A 21968-nucleotide genomic window follows, 5' to 3' on the forward strand; every position below is an offset into this window, starting at 1 on the left:
TTGGCTTACACCGTGGTATACTGTTATTAAGCACTGCTACCTGCCATATATATATATATACACATATATATATATGTATGTATATGATAAACAAAAACATTACTACTTTGCTCGAAGGTGATAGTAACCTTAAAAGGGAATATTTTTTTAACCTTTTGACTTTTTTATGCCTTTAAGGACTGGATGGAAGTACAACAGCCTCAGAGAGAGAACGATTAATTAACCAGTTCAACGATCCCAAAAACACGTTGGCGTGGGTCTTCTTGTTGTCAACCAGGTAACATATCTTTAGGGTTCATGCAGGTGGCTGGAATCTATAAAAATGCTTAAAGTTTAATGTTGCGTTCTCAAGGGTTAAGAAGTGCTTGAATTGTGGGTGCATGAAAATGCTTGAAATTTTTGCATTGTTTCACAACAACTCTGCTTAATGACACAAACACTGCTCTCTGGTAGCTTGGCTTTGCCTTTGAATATTTTTCTTCCCTCAGGATTATTGGCAGTTAATTCATTTGTATGTTATTGTACTATGTAGCATTATCGGCCACTACGGGTCGCCCCCATGAAGACATGCTACACCTAAAACAGGACACCATGAAATGTTTATTAGTGCAAGGAGTATACATGTATCAATTGTTGAGATGGGCCATTAAAAATATTGAGGTAGTGTTATCCATTGGTAAATTGTAACGCGAAGAACTTCCTTTGACTGAAAATGTAAGCTCTATATTACCGTAATTTGGCCCACACCCATGTGAGGGGTGATTTGTCTCAAAAATGTTTACACACATATTGTTCAGATCCCTTTATTTTTAGATTTACTCAAGATCTAAAAATCATGTGTCTTGATAAATGCACATACAATATAAAAAATCACAGATGTAAATGGAAGATATATGTGACCTAAACTACTGAAATGAGTCACAGTGAGGCAAATATCAAATTTGGATTTTTGGTATCAATCTTAAGTATAAGAAATGAGCTACAAAATGATACCATCGTCAAAGCTTTATAATGAACTACTTTGAAAGTATGGCCATTTGATTTACGGCCTTCCATCCAGCGTTCTCTAATCAAAAACCTGAGAAAACCGTAGTTTAAATGGATTTTTTTGGTGTGAAATTCAAATTTTAACAATTGTACGCATAGAAAACGAATTAGACCAGACTGAAAGACACTTTTAGCACATATTTATTTAACTGCACATTAAAAGATCTTTGATCGTTGTTGTTGTTACTTTCCCTATTTATGTTGATTACGAAACCCGGGGAAAGTGTTTACGAATGCCGTTTGTTTCAAATTAGCGAAAAAAAAAGATTTTTTTTCTCATTGTTTTACAGTTATCGGCCTGTAGGTAAAACTAGAACGTTGCGACTTGTAAATCTTTTTGGCAGGGCAGGTCACATATCTGAGGGTCTCCAAAATACATGACAAGGGATTCCTCCTTTTAATGGTACTGGGCAATTGAAAAATTGGCTTTGAAAGTTACAAAAATGCTTAAATTTGGCCATGAAAAATGTGTATGTATCTGAATTTTATATACACAAAGTGATTTAAAGATTTCAATGTCTGTATAAATACACTGTGCTTCTGTGCGGGGTCTCAGGGCAGGTTGTCTGGGTGTGAACTTAATCGGAGCAAACCGTGTGGTGGTTTTTGACGCCTCCTGGAATCCCTGCCACGATGCTCAAGCCGTTTGCCGCGTATATCGCTATGGTCAGAGGAAGCCCTGTCATGTCTACAGGCTGGTGAGCGACTTTACGCTTGAAAAGAAAATCTACGACCGCCAGATCTCCAAGCAGGGCATGTCTGGTGAGTGTTTTACCAAGGTACCCCGTCATAGGGGCTTAATTTGTTTCATGATTGTCCTCATAGCTCGAATTGCTTACGTAATGAGCAATAAGTAATAATTAAAAACCAACTGGTTCCTTCCCGTCCTCCCAAAAGCATACACTGAACCCTAAATAACGATTAAATATATCTCCCTGATCACTAATAACACAAAAACAAAGAATACAATAATAAGATAAAATGTGATATGATTATGAGCACTTGCCATGAAGGCAGTCGCTGTTACAAAGGCGTGCACGTGGTGCGTTTGCATGTAGGAACAGTGTTGGCACTTCACTTGAAAAAGTTCTTGTTTTTTAGTTACTCACTACTTCTTCCAAAAAGTAACTTATTTTGTAACTGAGTTAATCTATAGTAAAAGTAACTAGTTACCTGGGGTACACTTCAAATTAAAGTTACCTTATTTTTAAATGAACGTACACCCAAAATGAATTCACAGCAAATTTTTCCCAGGACATTTGCTGCCAGTAGTAGTTTGCATGGTCAAACTGGATCCAGCTAAAGCTGACAGTGAGCGGTCTCAAGCATCTGTAGTGGTATATCCTATAGGAAACCGTGTGACCTGGAGTTATCTTTGTATAGTGAACAACTATTTTGTTCCAAATAAAACATTCTACTGTCGTTTCCTCTTGTTGTATTGGTCCTCGTTATTATTGAATTCTAACTCTTATTCTCCGTCATTCATTCAGACCGGGTGGTGGATGATCTGAATCCCATGCTGAACTTTACTAGAAGGGAGGTGGAATCTCTTCTTCACTTTGTTGAAGAAGAGCCTGATCTTAAGCAAGTACAGCTACAGCCCCGTGACAGCATGGATTGCGTTTTGAGGAAGGTCTTGTGTCTATTTCCACACCTCATCACCAAGGTAAATGAGAGAAAAAAGGAACATGCAGTGGTGTTCCCTTCCTGATCATAGTATCAAAGTATTTTCATGTTTTCCTTTAACATAATCCACATAACGCCAGTACCTAAAGCAGTGGTTCTTAACCTGGGTTTGATCAAACTTTTGGTGTTCGGTGAGTCAGTTTCAGGGGTTGGGTGGAGCTTCTGCCATGAAGGTAACGACACATTGACTTATGTCAAAACACATGACATGCTCTGCTTGCCATCACTGGCTGCAGATGATCATATGATATTGCTTAGCGAATCAGTGTTGTGTGGAATTAAGCCCACCCTGGAGTGATCCAACGAGTGAATTTCATTGTCGTACGAAGTGTAAATGCTCTCTTCATATTTGATTCCATACTATGTCAAGCGGAAAAAGGAAGTGGTCGAACAAATATGGATTCTCACGTATCGCGGAACAGGATGGTCAGCAACCCATCTGCTTGATTTGCAATGTTAAGTTAAGCAACTCTCGCCTCACACCAGCAAAACTAAATTAACCCTTTGAAAAGCCCCTTTGAGAACGGAACATAAGAACGCATTGCTTGCTGAATTCAAGGCAAAAGGAGCCAGATTCGATGTTAAGGCCCTTCTGCTTGCTCTTTGATTCTCACCCGTTAACAAACCCATCATTATAGCAACATTTGAAGTTGTCTCCATGATTGCAAAGCAGAAAAAAACACACTATTGGTGGAACTTGAAAAGTCAGCTGCGTTAAAGATGACATATGTGACATATCTGAACAGAAGCCTAAGATGAATTACCCCAAATTCCTCTTTAAAATGACACCATCAGCGACAGAATAGGGGACTGGATTAAAGACATCTTTGCTCAAGTCGTCGTGCAGATCTGAGACAAAAACTGTATGTCTTGGATTTGAAAAAAAAAAACATATTTTATTTTATACTAAACCGGTGGGGTTTGGTAGCTCCAATGGGGTTAAAAACTACTGGTTTAAAGTTATTGCTAATGTTGCCTATTTCATTAGAATATTTATTCTAATAGAAGAAAACAATTGAATATTAAAGAGAAATTAAATTATTAATACAAATTAGCCGATGCTTGTTGTGCTAATAATAGGAAATAAACTTCTTTTCAGCAACCTTTCCCGCACGAGTCTCTCCTGTTGGACCGCAGAGAACTGAAACTGAGCATTGCTGAGAAGAAGGCTGCAAAAAAAAGTTACGAGGAAGAGAAAAAAGCATCCGTACCGTACACACGCCCTTCTTATGCTCATTACTACCCAGCCAGCGACCAGAGCCTTACCAACATACCCGCCTTCAGCCAGAGGAACTGGTTTGTAATTTTTATTAGAGTATTCATAATTTATAAAAAAAAGGTTTACAACTTGGTCGCCAATAATATATAGTCATCGTCAAATGAAGTTATTGTCAAATAATAAATAATGAAAACTTTTCCTAGGCGACCACCTCAAATTGAGGAGAAAGCTGTGCCAAATACCCGACATGTCCACCGTGTGGTTTCCACCACACCTGGTCCAGTATCTGCAGATTGTGTGCAGGAGTCTAAAAGCTCATCAGCGGCTAGTATTGGAAGTTTTCCTGTCAACTGCTTGCAAAAAGCTGGAGTTTTTGTGCAAAAAATCATCACTACAACAGGTAGGCAGTGTTTGCTGCTAATTTTGTTGTTTATTTTGCACCCACCAGCACGGCGGCTGAGCTGTTAGCGCGCGCGCCACAGTTCTGAGGTCATGATATCGAACCTTCCTGTAGTTTGCATGTTCTCCCTGAGCTTGGGTGTATTTCCTCTGGGCACTCCGGTTTCCCCACATTCCAAAAACATGCATGTCAGTTTAATTGGCCGGTTCAAACTGCCCCTAGGTGTGAATGAGCAAGTGAGTTGTCTTTCTCTGTTTGCCCTGCGACTGGCTGGCAACCAGTTCAAGGTGTCCCATGCCCACTGCCCGAAGATGACTGGGATGTGCACCAGCACCCCCGCGACCCTGCTGAAGATAAGCGGTGCAAATAATTAATGGATGGATGGATGAATGTTGCACCCTCAAATTTCAAACTGGTCAGAAATTTAAACATACGCCATGTAATCTGGTGTGCCTTATATGGGGACAGATGCGATACCATGTTGTGAGACTATTATTCAATACAAAAAATGAAATTAGTTGTACATTTGTTGTTTATGGGACACAGTCTCTTATTATTATTTAATATATTTAATCAAATCATTAAACGTCACACAGTGAAAGAAATGGGCTGAAAAATTGGGTTTTTCTGGAGTTTTGCTGTTTTGTTGGAATTTGGAATTGGAACACATGGTGTGACTCTTTCTTTCAAAAAAAGCTTTCATGGCTCTTTGGGTCAAAAAGGTTCACGACCCCTGAACTAGACCAGATAAAAAATAAAATGGCATTAGGTCTTTTCTCATTATCACACTGTTTTTAGTCACCCTACCACAAATGTTAGATAGAGTGTTGTTTTATTTTTCCTCAGCTTAAACTAAGCATTATAAGTGACACATGTTTTCATGTGGCCATGTGTTTAAATCCTTCAGAACGACTTAATTGCCTCCCCTGTAAATTGTGCTAAGTCCCTCTTCTTTACTAGGTGACTTTGGTTGCATACATCCTTCAGCGTGATTTTTTTTCTTGTAGATATGGTTATTCCAGGCACCAACAGTTCAACAGTTGTCAAGGCCAGAATCACAGCTGGGGAGAGCATCCATGTTATAAAAGGCACCAAAGGTAGCAATCATTTTCAGTTTTGTTACATGAGTTTAAAGCTTTCATCTGCCTCAGACTCAACTACTGATTTTCTTGATTTTAGGGACATATATCAGGACATCAGATGGACGAATCTTTGCTATCAGAGCGGCTAACAAGCCCAAGACAACAGGTGAAAATACTGCAATTCACCACAAATGTTTCAATACTTTTCTGACTGTTTATAATGTAATGTTGCATTTGTAGAAATGGTCCTTGCGATTGTGAATTCTGTATTCCTAATTTGATGCGAAAGTAACTTTTTCCCTTCAAAAGTTAAAGGCTGTAGTTGAAGCTCAAAATTGACGATATTACGGCTCAAAAACAAAGGCAAAACAATTGACATGAAGAGCAAAGTTTATTGAAATTTGATGTACTTTGTTGTTGTACGTTTCAAAATGAATAACTGATTGTTTTTCTTTAGAATCCAATGCATCTGCAGTGCAGCCAACAACTCAAAGTAATGGTTATGCACCTGAGCAACAACCTTCACACACCTTGCCCTCCTCGCTTTCCCCAGAAAGCCCCGAGATCCTTAGTGAGTTGCAGCGTTATGCTGTACCTAAGGCAAACCAACCAAAATGCGAGGATGAAAGCAACATGGAAAATCTACCTGCAACAGAACCAGCTCAAAACAGTAGTGGTGGTGGAAATGTTTGCGAAGCTGTTGACAACCAGCACAATGAAGATGCCACAGCTGCACAAGATTTGAGAATAAACTCCAAGCGTAAAGCCTCTTCTCCAATTTTAGATGAGCCTCAGAGAAAACAAGCTGACAAAACATCTGTGGCTTCTTTAGCCTACCCCTACACAGGGGGATACGGTGTCCCTCAGGGCTTCAGCCCTACTATGTTGGGTGGTTTCTATGTTGGGCCTGGATCACCTTTCTTTCACCCGTCTCAAAGTGCATTAGGTGATCCGAGTTTCATGCCGAAACTGTGTGGTTTAGGCGCTATGCCAACCTCTTCTTCATCAGCAGTTTCCACTTCAACTACCACAGAAGTAACGTCCCTCTCTGTTTCGAACTCTTCGAATTTGGCATCAGGCAGCCTGCCGTCATTCATGCTGAGACCCAACCTGGCAGGGATGGCAGGAAGGTTGCCACCTAGCTTTGCCTTGCCCTACAATCAATCTCTTGCCAGTTTGTATCAAGGATCAATGCTCCCGGGTCCAGCAGCAACTCCTGGACCAGCTGGGGCTAGTTTCCTCTCAAAGTTTGATTTAATTACCGGCTCCAGTTCCTCTTCATCGTCCCCTTTGTACTATCCTCCATCGGCGCACAATGAGGACCAAAGGGCCAGAGCGAGGGATGCCGGCAACTTAGATGACAATGAGACGTGAACCGTCAATGAAAACAATGACACTTGACTCTCTTGGTTCGTCATATAATCTGCATCAGAGGTAAGATCGGGCTTTAAAAGTACCCGACCCAGGCCCAAGTCTGACTGACCATTTAACTCTATTTGCGGCTAAGCCCAGAGCAAACTTAAAAATTCCATATTTTATGTGTGAGGACTTAAAAAAAGACGCTTTACGATAAGAAATTAAACATTTACATGTCATTCTTTTTTGACTGCAGAGGGTACATTAACCAACATTTTTCTATCATTGACAAAGTTGATGGGAAAATTTTAAGACTCTGCCATTTTGATGACTGGAAAATTGGACCAAAAACCACAGCAGCAGTACGTTTAACAAATGTATTCTGCTGGCACTTTAAGAGAGAGAGAGAGGCAGAGAGACAAAGACAAACAAAGACGGGTAGATAATAAAAAAAAAAAAGTCAGCGAGAGAAAAGCCTGGCCCCAACAGAACGTAATGATTGACATTCTAGGCCTGACCTGGCCCAGATTTTGGGTCAGGCTTAAGATCTTACCTCTGATCTACATCCTTTTAAGTGAAGTTTTCCACAAAAGAAAATGATGTGAGGGCCAACGGACATGGAATTGCCTAACTGATAACTTGCATTTTTTTTAACCAAGCAGAAGAATAAATGTAAATATCTTTGGGGAAAAAAGTAATCCGTGAATGAAATTGCCTTTTGTTTTTCTGTCATGCAGAGGAAAAAAAACATCAAATTTCCTAGGATGGAGATATCCTTACAAAATATAACCTGTAGCAATGGTTATTTGTTTTTTGTTTTTTTATTTTTATAGGCATTTAATAAACCATATTTTCCGCACTATATGGCACAACCCCAAACAATAGTCATTTGTCATATATTTTTCTTATATAAGGCTTACTGGATTAAAAGGTGCATGTAATTAAAACTACAGTAAAAGCTACCGTAATTATTCGTGAATAACCGTTGCGCATTTTATACATTTAATGTATAGAACACACTTACGGTATATATTAGTGCAATGGTTGTTCAGTTGAAAAATGTCACAGATCAGATCCAGAATTGAACCTGGGTCAAGGCGGTGAGAATGCCAAAACATAAGACGACTAGCGGTACAGCTGACATACAAAAAGACAATCGATTTTATCTCATTGTCACACTACTAACATTTCCAGAAACAAATGGAGAATGGAGCAAACAAAATATACCTGAGAGATATTAACGCAGAAAAGCAAACAGCTCTTTGGTGTATCTGATGATGAATCGGAATTTGTTTATTTATATATTTTAAGACTAAATTGCCTATTTCTCCATTATCCAACATTTATTTCTAGCACTGTAAAAAGTGTGTGATCATCAGTTAAATCCAATGACTTTTTGAATTTATTCTGCATCACTGGTGGTCTAGTTAAGAGTCGGCACTCTCACCGCCGTGACCCAGTTTCAAATCCTGTTGCATGCAAACGTTTTTTTATGTTCAATCATGGCACTAGTGGTACAGTATACTGTAAAATCTCTACACGTGGGAATTCTGTACGCATTTCAAGTCTTATCCTCTGTATTTGTGGTGTATAAGGAACACTGGGATATGATGCGCACTTTCAGGTCAAATTGGGTTTTTTAGGGGCATCTTATAGTCTGGAAAATATACTAGTAAGATGGTCAAGACAAGATCAGTTTGACAAAAAAATGTATCTCGTACAAAAAAAATGATTAAAAAACATACAAAAAAGTGGGAAAAAGTATAAGTTGACAGGTACGAGAGAGGGTGTTATAAATTTGTCTGGCCCAAATTGTCTCATCCAGTCTTGCTACTGAATATTTCAAAAAATCAAGCAGAACTTCTCAAAGCATTCTGATCTTCTCTGTGAGTAGCGGCGGAAGTAAATAAAATGTACACAAAGTTCAAGATAGAACGCCTTAAAACATCTACTCTGAAAGAATGTATCCTATGAATGCCTTCAAACTAGGCCTTTAAAGACTCCCACTGAGGCAATTTATTGGAAATAGCATTTCCAATAAACGCTGCCCCACAGCATTTCTTTAGCGCGTGTACAGTATGCACTATTACCTTTGCCTAAAAATAGCCATGGGAAATTGATGGATAAACTGTGCTCTTTTTGTAGCGGAGAAACAACCACCAACGGAAAATGCCTTTTACTGCTTATCTTTCTGAATGTGAACTGTGAGCGAGGAGATGTCAAGGAGGTTGTTGATATCTCCCCCGCAGTCTTACTGTAGCCTAGTGACAAAATGCAAAATACTCACTTAAGCCTATATACTGTATTGTACATTATAACAGGAATCTTGAATTTTGTTTTTGGTGTTATCTGTGTTTGCAATTTGTTAAAAAAAGAAACAGGCTTTGTCAATGTTCATTGTTTGTTCTGCTGGTTGCATTTCACCTCTGCATTTCACCTATTTGAATTGAGAACTTTGTTGGAAACATTCTGGGGCAGCAGCTTTGCCAAAAACATCATCCTTTTTCATAGAATATCGCGTTTCAAGTGACCAAAATGTACACTTTTTCCCCAAAATATGCCCATGGAGTTTAGTGCATCTTTAGAAAGTTGCTAACTAAAACAGCAGTACTTGTCATGTGAACTAGGCAGTTTTGGGGGGGGTCATGTTGAATATAACTACAATTGTGCTCTATTATAACCATTTTTTAATCTTGTATTTCATATGATTTTGTACCAACAAAGGCATATGCAGTTTGTACAATGCTTTGCAAAATTATTGCCCATACCCCTCCCCAATATTTTTTTTTACATACTGCTGTATTTCAGGTGTCAAACTTATTGCTAAAAAACTATAGATACATAGTGACTATTGATTTACACAATCATAAAATGAAAACAAATTAATTCAACATCTTAAATTGTGATACCAGCGTTGCAAAAATATTGGCCTTCTTTGAGTTACTTTGTAAAACCTCCTCTTCCTGCAATCACAGCCAAAGGTCCTTTTGGGTTTGTCTGTATGAGTTGTGTACATCTTGAAACACTAATATTTGCCCACTCATACTTACAAAATAAATAACTAAGGTTTAATGGTGATAGTTTGTGCACAGCATTCATCAGATCTTTCCAAAAATGTTCTATGTGATTGAGGTCTGGGCTTTGGTTTGGGAATTCTAACACCTTTATTTTGTTAGTTTTAAACCATTCCATTGTAGATTCCAATGTTGTTTGACATTTATTGTGAACGCTGCCCAACATAAACATGAGAGACGCTTACTGTATAGTTTAGAAAGAAAAATGCTCTATTCTTATGACCAATCCTATTGTTTTAAAAGCAGGAGCAGGTTTGTGACAGAAAAAAAAACTTGTGTTATCAGTGAAAATGTGTATAAAAGAAGTGTATTTGTGTGTCAATTTCAAATTGCGAGTTTACTGTGTTTCATTTTGGTTTGAGAAACATTTGAATTTACCAAGGTGATTTATTTATTACAATGAATATTTATTCATTTGTATTACTTTTTATATTTTTTTATTTTTTTACGGTCTTATTGCTTTTGCTGTAACAAAACAATTGTTTTTGGTTTTTCAAAACACAAAAAAGAAAAGAGAAAAACACTAATGCTCTTTTCAAGGTCACAGTGTGATTTTTGCATGTGTGGACCAACCAAACAGTACCTAGAGCAGTGTTTCTCAACTGGTGGGTAGCACACTTGTTTTTAGTAGGCCACGGGCCTTTGCTTTGGCAAAATATTGTTAAGAAGAAGAAAACACAGTTGGTCAATTACACTCCTTAACAGTAGATGGCGATGATGCACTGCTCGATCTCTTCTACCTGTTCAGTCAATCGGTGCGTTTGCGAGGGACCACATCTCATTTTTTGGGGATCTAATGCGCTTCATTGCCTTTTTATGGCCATAATAATGGGTCCTGAGAAAGTAAGTAATGAGGGAAGGTAAAAGTGGAAAACAGTTACAAGTATTGATTTAAAGAAGGAAACAATTGCGAAATATGAAAATCTTGTACGAGTGTTTGCAATTGAATGGCTCCCGGAAGATACAGTAAATGGTGCAAAAATGGTTATATTTTTAGCTTTTGGAAGTATTTTAATCATTATTGACTACATGATTAAATGATAATCAATGTTTGGGTACACGCTTCATAAATGTATTCATTGCCAAATATTTTGAAAGGAAAAGTACTCAAGTAGAGAACTCGACTCATTTTCCTTGTCACAAAATATGTTCTATCGTTACCTAGATGCAAAATAAAGAAGAAAATGGGTCTGAAATCAGAAAAAGTTAAAATAAAACACAAAATACTCAAAAAAAAAAACATAAATGACTTGAGAATGTGTCTGGCACTTTTGAGTTAGTATTGTAAATATTTTTTTAAAGAAGTTTTGGGAGGCCGCTTTTAAGCAATGTAGGCTTCTTGGTACTTGAAGTCTTTTTTCTTTTTTAAAATAGGTGAGTTATCTACTTTCTCGGCTTTAAACTGCACAATCTTTCATTGGGTGAATTTGAATAGAACTGTTTTCTTATTTGGGTCGCAGTTTGTCATTAGGATAAGAGTGGTGGATTCAGACCAGTTGAGAATCACTGACCTAAAGACATGTTCAAGCACTGACAGATATTAATGTCATTTTTCAAATGATGTACATTTGGGCAACTTGGCATTTGATGATCCCATGTTCACTCATTATTATTGTGAAATATTTGATTTGATCACAGATTCTGTTGTTGAGGTCTGTAGTAAATCAATGTCTGCTCACAATTGGATATCGCATACAATGAGCTTAAAACACAATGCATTATTTATAAAGGATCTTAATTTGTAAAGGAATTATTATGATTTTTTTTCTGGTATCGGGTATAATGACAAAAGGTGTGGATGTCTGCTTGGCATTCGCCATGAAAATAATTTTTATTTCACAGTTTTAAACTTGAATTTGCATATTTGTTTTTATGTATCACGGACGTCCAATGAGCGTAGTTGTCTTTCTGAGTTCCATTTGCAGTGAGAAGATTGAAACTGCAGTCATACAAGAATACCGATACTCAAACTCTGTGTAGTAGATTGATGGATTGAGCGTGTGATCATTAATTACATTACTATGCGTTATTTGTTTTTGTTTTGTTTTCAAAGTTTGTCAATAAAAGGATTGTGTTCCAAAATAACTTTGATATTAATGTTTTTCATTCGTGACTTCACAATTCAGATGGTATTGGGGGGAAGATAAGTTGACAGTTAGGATTATTCTGATTTCAAGATCTTCAACTCTAAAAGATGTGTGCTTGTAGGAAAATACAAAGCGTACGCAACTAAAAGGAATGCATAAACATTGACATGCGCGAAAATTTAGTCCAATGTCGCTTTTGCTAGCCCTGCGACTGGCTAGGAACCAGTCCGGGGTGTCACCTGCCTACAGCCCTAAGATAGCTGGGATGGGCTCCAGCACCAAGGCGACCCTACTGAGCATAAGTGCTGCAGATAATGGATGGATGGATAGCTTCTGCTACTAGTAACCATGTACACCAGTATTATCTGTTTAATGTGGGGGAGCAAACCTCCACCCAAAAAAGGCCTGGAGAAGGATGGTTGCTGCAAGGCTGTACCCGCCCGAGACACCACAGAAGGCAGCGCCTGGACAACCCAGGTGGTTTAGGGATCTGTGAATAACAGTAACAACATTGTAATAATAACATGTTATTTTATACATACATATCAAAACTGGTAGCCTTTCATGATCAGTAACAAAAAAGTGTTCTCTGGTACAAAAAGGTTGGCGTATTTGTCAGTACATGACACTTGGTCACAAGTCCTCCCTCCAAGTTGATGCAAATTGCACATTTTGGGGCAAAATACAGTACTTTAGTCAAGTCATTTTTATTTGTATAGCCCTTAATCACAAAGAGTCTCAAAGGGCTGCACAGGTTATTGCAAACCACAGACTATTATTACACCATCCCCAGGTCTAAAACCTACATGAGGGCAAGGAAAATCTCAACCTCAACATGAGGAAAATTAAGAAACCTTGAGAAGGGACTGCACATGTGGTAACCCCACCTCCAGGGTGACCAGGCTGCAATGAATGTTGCAATAACAATTACACAGATATTGTCAACAAAAAAATATAGGTTATTCATATGCTATACAGTAGAAGTGTGTTTTAAGCTTTGATTTAAAACCCTGGTTCTATTTTCAGCTTTTACCTACCCGCATTTCTGTTTGAAAAACACAAATTTACTGGGGAAACTATCAGATTTGTCTTACTTGTGAAATATTGTAACTATTTTTATAGTGGTGTCGTCAAATCAAAATCAAAAGTACATAAACGCAATGAAACATAAAGAGATTCTGTTTCTCTAGAATCCATTCTTTCTTTCCAGACAACATTCTGCGCATTTCATGATTTATAAACTAAATGTAGTAGAAACGAAACTCAAAACTCAATTTCCCAGGATGCTCAGGTGTTTAAAAAAGTTACGTGACTCCACGCTTTTTACGCCGGAGTGGTGCAGATGACGGTGCAGGCGGCGCTGGTCTGTGCCTGACCGAGACGTTCTTCGAGCTAATGTTTATTTACCTTGTAGCCGTCACAAAATAACTGCAGACTTACCTTAAAAACAACGAAGTGTAAAAGAAACTTTGGCCTTTTCCCAGGTAGCATTCATCATTGACACCGGTGATTTATAAAAACGTTTCCTGGATTGTTTTGAGGAAGGCCTTTTGCTGTCTACGGGAAACTGTCGGACTTGTCCGGTTGGTTCTGACGGGCTGTAAAAGTGGAGCCTCGTCGAGCTCGAACGGGACGAATGGAACAGTGCGAAGTTCGAATGCATCGCTTTATCTCAAAGGTTAATAACTAAGAAGTATTCTGTGCTTCATGGAGGACACACCGTTTCGCGAAGGTGTCTTCGGTTAGCCAGCTAGCTAACATTAGCTTTCCCTCGTCAAGCAGCTAGCTGGTAAATACTCGTCACAATTCGGGACTTTTTTGACATTTAGTTTTGAAACGAGTTGCTTATGCCACGACGTTGAATGACAACACCCTTGACATGAGGTGAACGAATTAAATAGGTGACATTATCGTAGCTAGCTCGTACTAGCTTGTTTACATCTTTTTGGGGCGCTATAGATTTGTTAAATCGTTTATTGATGTCAATCCCTGATTTGTTTTTAGTGTAGCTCCTTTTTTGTCTTCTCTGCGTTATTTCAAAAGTTCTTTCCAAAAATGATGTTTGTTGCGTTGATTGTCATCTGTATGACCCACTGCAAGTTGCAAGTAAAGGAAATAAAAAGTAGGTGACAATCTTCAAGATAGCTCGTACCCTATTTGCATCTTTTGGAAACGTTATGGATTTGTTTATTCGTTAATTTCCGTCAGCCTTGGATTTGAGTCGAGTGTAGTTTCTCGTTTTGATCTACTCCATAAAGGTTATTTCAAAGTAAATAAGGTTTGTGGCGTCAAGTGTCACTTCTCTGGCCTGCTGTTAACTCGAGCTGCAGGTAAACGAAATAAAAAGCAGGTGGCAATCTTCAAGTGGACTTGTACAAACCGTTCGCATCTTTTTGGGGCGTCATAGATTTGATTTGTAAATTTCCTCAATTCCTGGTTTTGGGTCTAGTTTAGCTCCTGTTTTTGGCGTACTCAACGGGGTTTTTCTTAAACGAGGGGTGTTCCGTTAGTCCTGGATTTTAGTGTAGCTCCTCTTTTTGGTCTACCATACGTTATCCCCAAAAGTTGAGCTAAAGGCAATGAAGTCTGTGACTTCAAGTGTCACCTCTTTGGCCTGCTGTTAACGTTATCGGTTTGGGATTGTTCTCATCATGAATCGTTACCTGCCTGTGGCAAGGCAGCACTTTTTAGCTGCACTAGCAAGTACGAGTGTGGTTGTAAAAACTATCAGCGCTCTGGTGTTTCTCCTTTACCTTCTGTCATGGGCCGTGGACGTGTCATATTCATTGGGGGTTACCCCGGGATATCTGTTTCCTCCTAATTTCTGGGTGTGGACTCTGGTCACCCATGGACTGGTGGAGCAGCATGTGTGGGGAATGGTAGCCAATGTTGGGATTGTGATGTCCTGTGGCCGCCTGCTGGAGCCTCTATGGGGTGCCCTGGAACTTCTCATTTTCTTTGCGTTGGTAAACGTGTCCGCAGGCCTTTTAACAGGCCTCTCCTACTTCATCACCTATGTGGCCACTTTCAACCTGGATTTCCTGTTCGCTATCCGTGTTCATGGAGCGGCCGGCTTTCTGGGAGGGGTCCTGGTAGCACTAAAGCAAACCATGGGAGATACAACAGTTCTTCGAGTTCCACAGGTAATGTCACCCAGGTGAACTGTGTCTTAATTTGCTAACAGTTTATAACGGTGTTATTTTAGTTTGGGTGATTTCTAGTATTGTATTTGCATAAAATGCACCTTTTTTACCCAAAGAACCATAAACTCGTTATACACAAGGTTTAAGGTTTTACATTACCATATTTGTGCAATGATTGATCAGTCAAAAAGTCTCAAGCGACCAAAGCGCTGTTTTTCTTTAATTCTTTTTGCCCAGCCTTTTGTGAGGTTTCGCGGTACCCGTGGCAGAAAGTTGTCAGATCATTATTACGTCAGCTTCATCGAGGAATAAAATATTGATATAATAGACTTTAAATAAACTAATGATTATATCTGTAACAGGAAAATAGTACAGATTGTTACCATGTATTCTCAAACTTTCATTAAATAAAATAATGAATTCATGAAATTCCCAGCACATCAAAATGAGCATTCAAATGTCATGCAAGAACACTATTGCACACACAATAAGATAAAGCATTTAAATTTTCTTATTTATTCACACAACTCTCAGCTCACATTGTAAATATCTAGTATGTATAAAATGCATGTGTGTGTATATAAATGATCGGGTTCAAGTAATTTTGAATAGTTTTTAAACTATTTTTCTGTTTAAGTTTTTTACCACTTGTTGGTGCTAAATATCACGCACTGTCAATCTAATTCTTGATTCATTTTAAATTCAAGTACTTTCCTAACTATTCCCATTAAAATATGAAATTCTGTCCTGTCTTAATGACCAGGTACGGCTCAAAGCAGCTCCAGCTTTGGTCCTCCTTCTCTTGGCTTTACTTCGCCTCACAGGCTTGCTGGAAAGCTCCGCCCCCCTGGCCACGTACAGTTACGGAGCCTTGTCCGGCTGGGTGTACCTGCGCTTCTACCAAAGACACAGCAGAGGCCGTGGCGACATGTCTGACCACTTTGCCTTCGCAAGTTTCTTCCCTGAAGCGCTGCAGCCGGCAGTGGGACTTCTGGCGGGTTTGGTCCATGCCACGTTGGTGAAAGTGAAGCTGTGCAGGAAGATGGTCAAGAGGTACGACGTGGGGGCACCATCCTCCATCACAATCAGCCTGCCGGGTACTGACCCGCAAGATGCTGAAAGGAGGAGGTGAGTCAGGAAAGGAAAAAATGGCTCAGTTATGATTTTCCTGTAATTGTTTTCAGGAGCAAGTCAACAACATATCACCATTTAAATTATGCTCTATGGTATGGGTATCAAACTCGTTTTAACTCTGGAACACATGGTAGAAAATTGGGACAGAATAGTAAATAATAGGTCATAAATAGTGTACTTTAGCTGGTGTTATGGGGGTCTTTTCAGAACTTCACAATTATGATTCAGGGATGTAAGATTTAAAAATGAAAAAATATTAAGGATTTTTTTCCATCAATAGTTTTCCTTCACGATGATTTAATCTCTTTTCAAATCATTTTTCAGGCAATTATTTGCCACTCAGTTCTGTTAAAAATCTGTGTACAATAAGACAATACAATCTTTATCCCCCACCCAACACCTTAAAACATCTGATGCAGACACAATGGTTAAAATAAAAACAAAATGAATAATAATACAGACACACCAGTGTTATTTGTTTCAGTTTTGTATTTTTCACATTGCCTTGAACAGAACGTCCATGACTTTTAAGTTGAATGACATTGGGAAGGGTTTCCTCAGTGTTCTCTTGTTCATTAATGGTAGTCCGCAAATATCGCAACAGTGGATGCTTTGCAACTGGCACCTTGCTTTGACGTCATTCAGTGGGCGTATTCATAACAGCAAGTCGTTGTTTGATTCATTTTTATCTTGCGCCTCTCTCAACATTATCTCGCTGGCCACGTTAAAATTATGTGGCGGGCACAAGTTTGACACATGTGCTCTATGATAATGAAAGACAACATTTAAGCCAGGGGTGCTGTATGAATTGCGTTAAATGTGTGACGATAACTGCAATCAATTCAACACATAAATAATGACCTGTTTACATTATGGTGAATTACTTTCCTATGTTGTATTGGTTATTAATATCCTCACTTCTTCCCCCTCAGACAATTGGCTTTGAAAGCTCTGAATGAGCGTCTGAAACGCACAGAGGACCAATCAGCTTGGCCCAGCATGGACGACGAAGAAGATGAAGACGTAGATGAGATCCGAACTGACACGCAACCGCTTCTTCCTCGGGACCCTTCCTCTTTAGGTTCCCGGCCAGGAACTAGCGGAACCGTCGGGATAACCCTTGCCTCGCCTCCTTCTTCAATGGCGCAGAGTGGCGGAGCGCAAGCCAACCCTGAGTCCAGCATCATCAGCTTTGAAGACGCACCCGCTAGATCTTAACCTATTGAACAGACGCAATGAACTTGGCACCTAGAGGAAGCAGGTGGACCTGTTCATACACTCCCTTAATGTCACTGTTGGTCCAAACATGGGTTTGGTGTGGCTTTTCACCTCACTAATGTTGGTGTTATGGTGTTGTCAGGGATTTGCTACTTTCATGTATACAGGTGCAAGGTAAGCAGCATTTTCTTGTGTCCTGATTGAATTTGAACTCAGTCAAGAGGTGCATACTGATCAACGAGCTGGTTTGGTTTTCTGATTTAAAAAACAAATGTTGGATGTTATCTTTCTGAGTAGTCACATGCTCATTCATGCGTTTGCCTAAAAGACTGTGCACACTGCTTTGCGGTCAAGGTTATGTTTTGGTATCACAATTAGGAAAAGATGAAAGTTCAGATAAACTCAGTGCACATTTGTGCAAATCATCAATTGGGATCTAAAACCTTCCATCTGGTAATCTAATGGACTACTTTCCAGATGTGTTAACCTTCCCCAATTTGTTCGCCACTTCTCATAACTTTCCATAAATGCATAGGGGTGTTTTTAATGTTTTGATCTGTTTTTGTTATACTCAGTGATTTACTTTGTCATTTGACTCACTGGGTTAGCAATAACTTTCTAGGCTGCATTTACCTGGAGAATTCAGTTTGATGGGTTTGCATATGGTTACTGTATGTTATCAGAGTTATACAGAAATAATATACAGACATTTATGTTGTTTTTTTTAATATATAAAAAAATCCCTTTCTGTTTATTCAGAGGACAAAAGTCTACGCTTTACAGATAAAGCCACATGGCTTCCAATGATCAAAGTGCAAGATGAAAGGTAAGAGGCAATTGGTCAGATTGTTGCAAATTCTTATTCATATATTTAATTGATTGTGAATGGACAAAATGTGCATCGTTCCCTAGGGAATAACAAGGAATTGTGTATGTTGTTGGGCTATTTTTGGAAGGATGGAAGACGGTAACAATCTTAAACGGTGTTGGACGAAGTTCCTCCAAATGCTTCTTGAAAAAGTAAACACATTTGAGCCATATAATGAGAATATCTTGAAGTTGTGTTTCAAAAAGCATTTACTGAAAGTCATCACAATTTCAAATGTATTTTGTTTTGATTTCTGGGTGCAGTTTTTGTTTTGTTCTTACAGCAGTTACAGTACTTTGCCATTGTTGATCAAAGTCAAACCGATTCTGAATGAAACTTGGTCGTACACTGAAAAATTACAAATACATTTGCACAGATAAAATCCATCAGAGGGGGTCTATTGGAATTGTAACATGAAGATGATGGTGGGGATTAAGGAGCCAACAACCCTTGTAAACATTCAAAAAAAAATCATAAATTACATTTCTTTATATTTGGTTAGGTTCCAAGCACGCCAAAGCATTTTTAAAGAAAAATGTTTAGTCATTGCATCACAGTTTTAACTCTGGATGAAGCAGGGATTTGTTTTCCTCATTACAAAAGCCGGTTAGCTGTTATTTTCTTTGTTTTTTATTCTTAACGGGAAAAACAAATGTTGAACAGGTGGCTATAATGTGAGCAACTTGAAGTTGTATTGTAATAGAAAACAATGTGCAAGAGTGGGCCTTTTTATACAACTTTAAATGCCATCAACATCAGTGTGAAAAGAAAAAGATGTTTTCTCTTAGTTGACCACACACCTACCTGAAGGCATATGCATAATGAAAGTGAATGATCTCTATTATGCTGTCAAAGGGCATCCAACATTAGTTCAAAGGGTCTGTCATTGTGATGGTAAAACAACCTAAATCCTATAGAAGCTGTATAAATTCTAAATAAAAATCAATGATTCGCAAAACATTTACAACTTCTACTGATTCTGAATCTTGCCATTAAGACAAACAACCCTACATATGGAACGAATTACAATCCCTTAACCGCCTGGGTCGTTGGGGCACCACCAAGGATGCAACTCCAGACAGCTCTCTCCAATACTGATAATTCCTGGTATATTTTTGGATTGTGGTTACACTTAAATTCTTTGAAAGTCCTCCAACATTGTCAATGTATTCTTCCATCAACCTTGGAAGGGGTTCTTATTGTGATCCCATCTGAGTAGCCTGCGGACTGGTCCATCATGGGTCATTGTCATTTTCTAAAAATTGGGTTTCTAACTTTCACGATGTTAAAGGACTGACTGAGACCATTTTAACATCTGACTGGTTTTCAATAAACAAAATCCACAAATGATGCAATGTGTATTTGAACAATTTGATACTCATCTTTAAAGAGTGGGACAAGGATTTACAGCGCAAAAACAATGGCAACCAGATGATTAAGGTGCTGTATCTGACTCAGATCAGGAAGCTTCTACTTGCCCAAGACACACCTTAGGAAGTGGTGCCCGGACAACCCATGTGTTTAAGGGATCTGGATAACATAGTAATGATAACATGTTATTTTATAAATGCATATCAAACGGGTAGCCCTTCATGGCAATCAGTGACAAAAACTGCCCTCGGCTTCAAAAAAGTTGGTGCATTCGCCAGTAGATGACTTGTCTGCACTCCAAGTTGATGCTAAATGAACATTTAAAAAAAAAAACAATACTTTCAAACCCTGGTTCTTCTTACAGGTTGTCCCTAATTACATTTTTATGAGAAAAACCCAAATCTGGAGAAATGATAAGATTTGTCTGATTTATCAAACATTGTAACTTTATTTTTTAAAGTGGTCTCGTCAAATGTAAATTAAGAATGCATAAATATAATAAAACAAAATTTGTGAATATAACAATATTCTGTTTCGCTTTTAGCTGTCCTCTTTTGGGTTGATTATCCACTCCACGTTTTGAAATTATCGACCCGTGATGCTCCATATTATGACTGGTTGGGTTGAACATTTTAACGATTGGGGCACAATATATTGTAATACATTTTACTTCTGGTGCTGTTGTTTGGGTTCATGCATATGGACCCTTTACTCTTGTGTGAATGTTTCTACCGCTTGTTATTTTGTTATTGATGAGACTTAATCAGCAACTGAGTTCATCATCGATCAAATCGAGGGGTATTACAATATACAGGACAGTGAATTCTAAAATCTTACTGAATAAAACAAAACCTACACGCCAACCTTTTAACATTAAAAAGCAGTGCATTTTATCACACAATCTATTTTTCCCGCTAAAGGGAATCTGTCTCCAGAATATTAAACAATAATAACAATGAGATACTTTAACCGAAACGGAAATCGAATGAAGTCGTTGAAGCACTTTATCCATGCAGAATGAATTGGCCTCGCTTCAAAATAAAGTAGCTGTAGACTTAAATACAAGTCTTGATGGAAGTTTTCTTTTTTTAGTTAAAATTTGGAAAAAAAATGGTAGTTTTTTTTAAAAAGTTGGTAGGGGTTTTAAATGGACAAAAGCGTTAGTTTAATGCGTGAAGCGCCGTTGTTGGTAAACATTAATCGTCCTGATGGATTCAAATAAAATAATGACATTTTATAGTAAATGCATTTTAGAAATTAGTTTTAACGCGCCATACACCACCCGAATGTTACTAAAAGTAATACAGTACTATAATACGGTTTACTACGGTATGTTATTTTATTTTGGTGATATCCCAAACTGTCCGCCAGGTGGGGAACTTAGCTCAGCTACAATCAATATCAAGGTTAATCATTCATTGCTTTATTGACCAAGATGCATAAAATAAACATCAAAATACTAAAATATTTGCAAATATTAATATTTTTAATGGCCATCAGGTGTGGGAATGATCAATCGACAATATGTACTGTTTTACTTTACAATTAAAATTATTTAAGGAGATTTTTCTACCAAAGAATTATCCCTTGTGAAGGTGAAATGTGGTTATAGTGATAATATGATTGATTGTAACATTTCCTTTGGCTTTGATTTACGTGTTACAGTCATATAATCGAAGCAGAATATCATAAAAAATAGTCGATTTTATCAGCTTTAAATTGACAGATTTCAGACCACATGTTTGACCAAGTGGCTTTGCCAAAATAAATGTTACAGTTTCAGGACCTGCTGAACAAAATTTAACAATAACAAAATCTCGACTCATTTGCCACTTTTTTTTTTTTTTCAACAAAAATATCTTGTTTGCTTTTTTTGATACTCCTGGAGCCGAACAGCGTGAGTGTGCGATAAAATCTACTGCTTGGCGTTTTAATGTATATTTCTTGTAAATTGTGTCGCTTCTTCACTGATCATAGATCCCTTAACTACCTGAGTCGTTGGGGCAATACACATACAAACACCTGAAAAACTGATCAAATGACGTCTGCTTTCGCCGGCTTTTGACAAGCCGCCAGAAATGCGTAAGGCGGACGTAGCGATAGCCAGACTTGTCAACAGATTTTTCGGGTGATTCCTTTCCACAAACTCGCTACTTCATTGAATATAGCTAAAATGTCTTTCATTTGGCCTGATTAAATGATGGCTGCGTGTGGCTGGAAACCCTACTCGTCCTCATCTGTGAACTCTGAACTGTAACAGTGACACAAAGCGCATGCTGGGAG

At 38.3% G+C, this 21968-nt stretch overlaps 2 protein-coding genes and 1 long non-coding RNA gene across 3 annotated transcripts in view; 2 read left to right on the forward strand and 1 right to left on the reverse strand.

Annotated features, from left to right (window-relative positions):
• Positions 1-7210, forward strand: part of LOC148369737 (helicase ARIP4-like) — a 41515-nt gene extending 34305 nt beyond the window's left edge. Inside the window, exons 15-22 of the mRNA XM_088331899.1 lie at positions 178-277; positions 1604-1809; positions 2538-2713; positions 3833-4029; positions 4156-4352; positions 5360-5449; positions 5532-5600; positions 5892-7210. Of these exons, the coding sequence (XP_088188025.1) occupies positions 178-277; positions 1604-1809; positions 2538-2713; positions 3833-4029; positions 4156-4352; positions 5360-5449; positions 5532-5600; positions 5892-6808 (1952 nt within the window). The 3' untranslated portion in view covers positions 6809-7210. The remainder of the gene's footprint in view (positions 1-177; positions 278-1603; positions 1810-2537; positions 2714-3832; positions 4030-4155; positions 4353-5359; positions 5450-5531; positions 5601-5891) is intronic.
• Positions 7211-11731: 4521 nt separating this feature from the next.
• On the reverse strand, positions 11732-13745 carry LOC148369738 (uncharacterized). Its single transcript, XR_015850038.1, has 2 exons — positions 13392-13745; positions 11732-12441 (listed from the first exon to the last, which is right to left on the reverse strand). It is a non-coding gene; the product is annotated as an uncharacterized LOC148369738 (long non-coding RNA).
• On the forward strand, positions 13267-19664 carry tmem115 (transmembrane protein 115). The gene is made up of 3 exons (XM_088331900.1): positions 13267-15094; positions 15858-16222; positions 17161-19664. The coding sequence occupies exons 1-3, from the start codon at positions 14603-14605 to the stop codon at positions 17444-17446; spliced, it is 1143 nt and encodes a 380-aa protein (XP_088188026.1). The 5' UTR covers positions 13267-14602; the 3' UTR covers positions 17447-19664.
• Positions 19665-21968: the final 2304 nt, after the last annotated feature.

The sequence above is a fragment of the Urocampus carinirostris genome, chromosome 3, assembly GCF_059441175.1.
Source record: "Urocampus carinirostris isolate Australia breed hairy pipefish chromosome 3, RoL_Ucar_1.0, whole genome shotgun sequence".
In the NCBI taxonomy this organism is placed as follows: Eukaryota; Metazoa; Chordata; class Actinopteri; order Syngnathiformes; family Syngnathidae; genus Urocampus; species Urocampus carinirostris.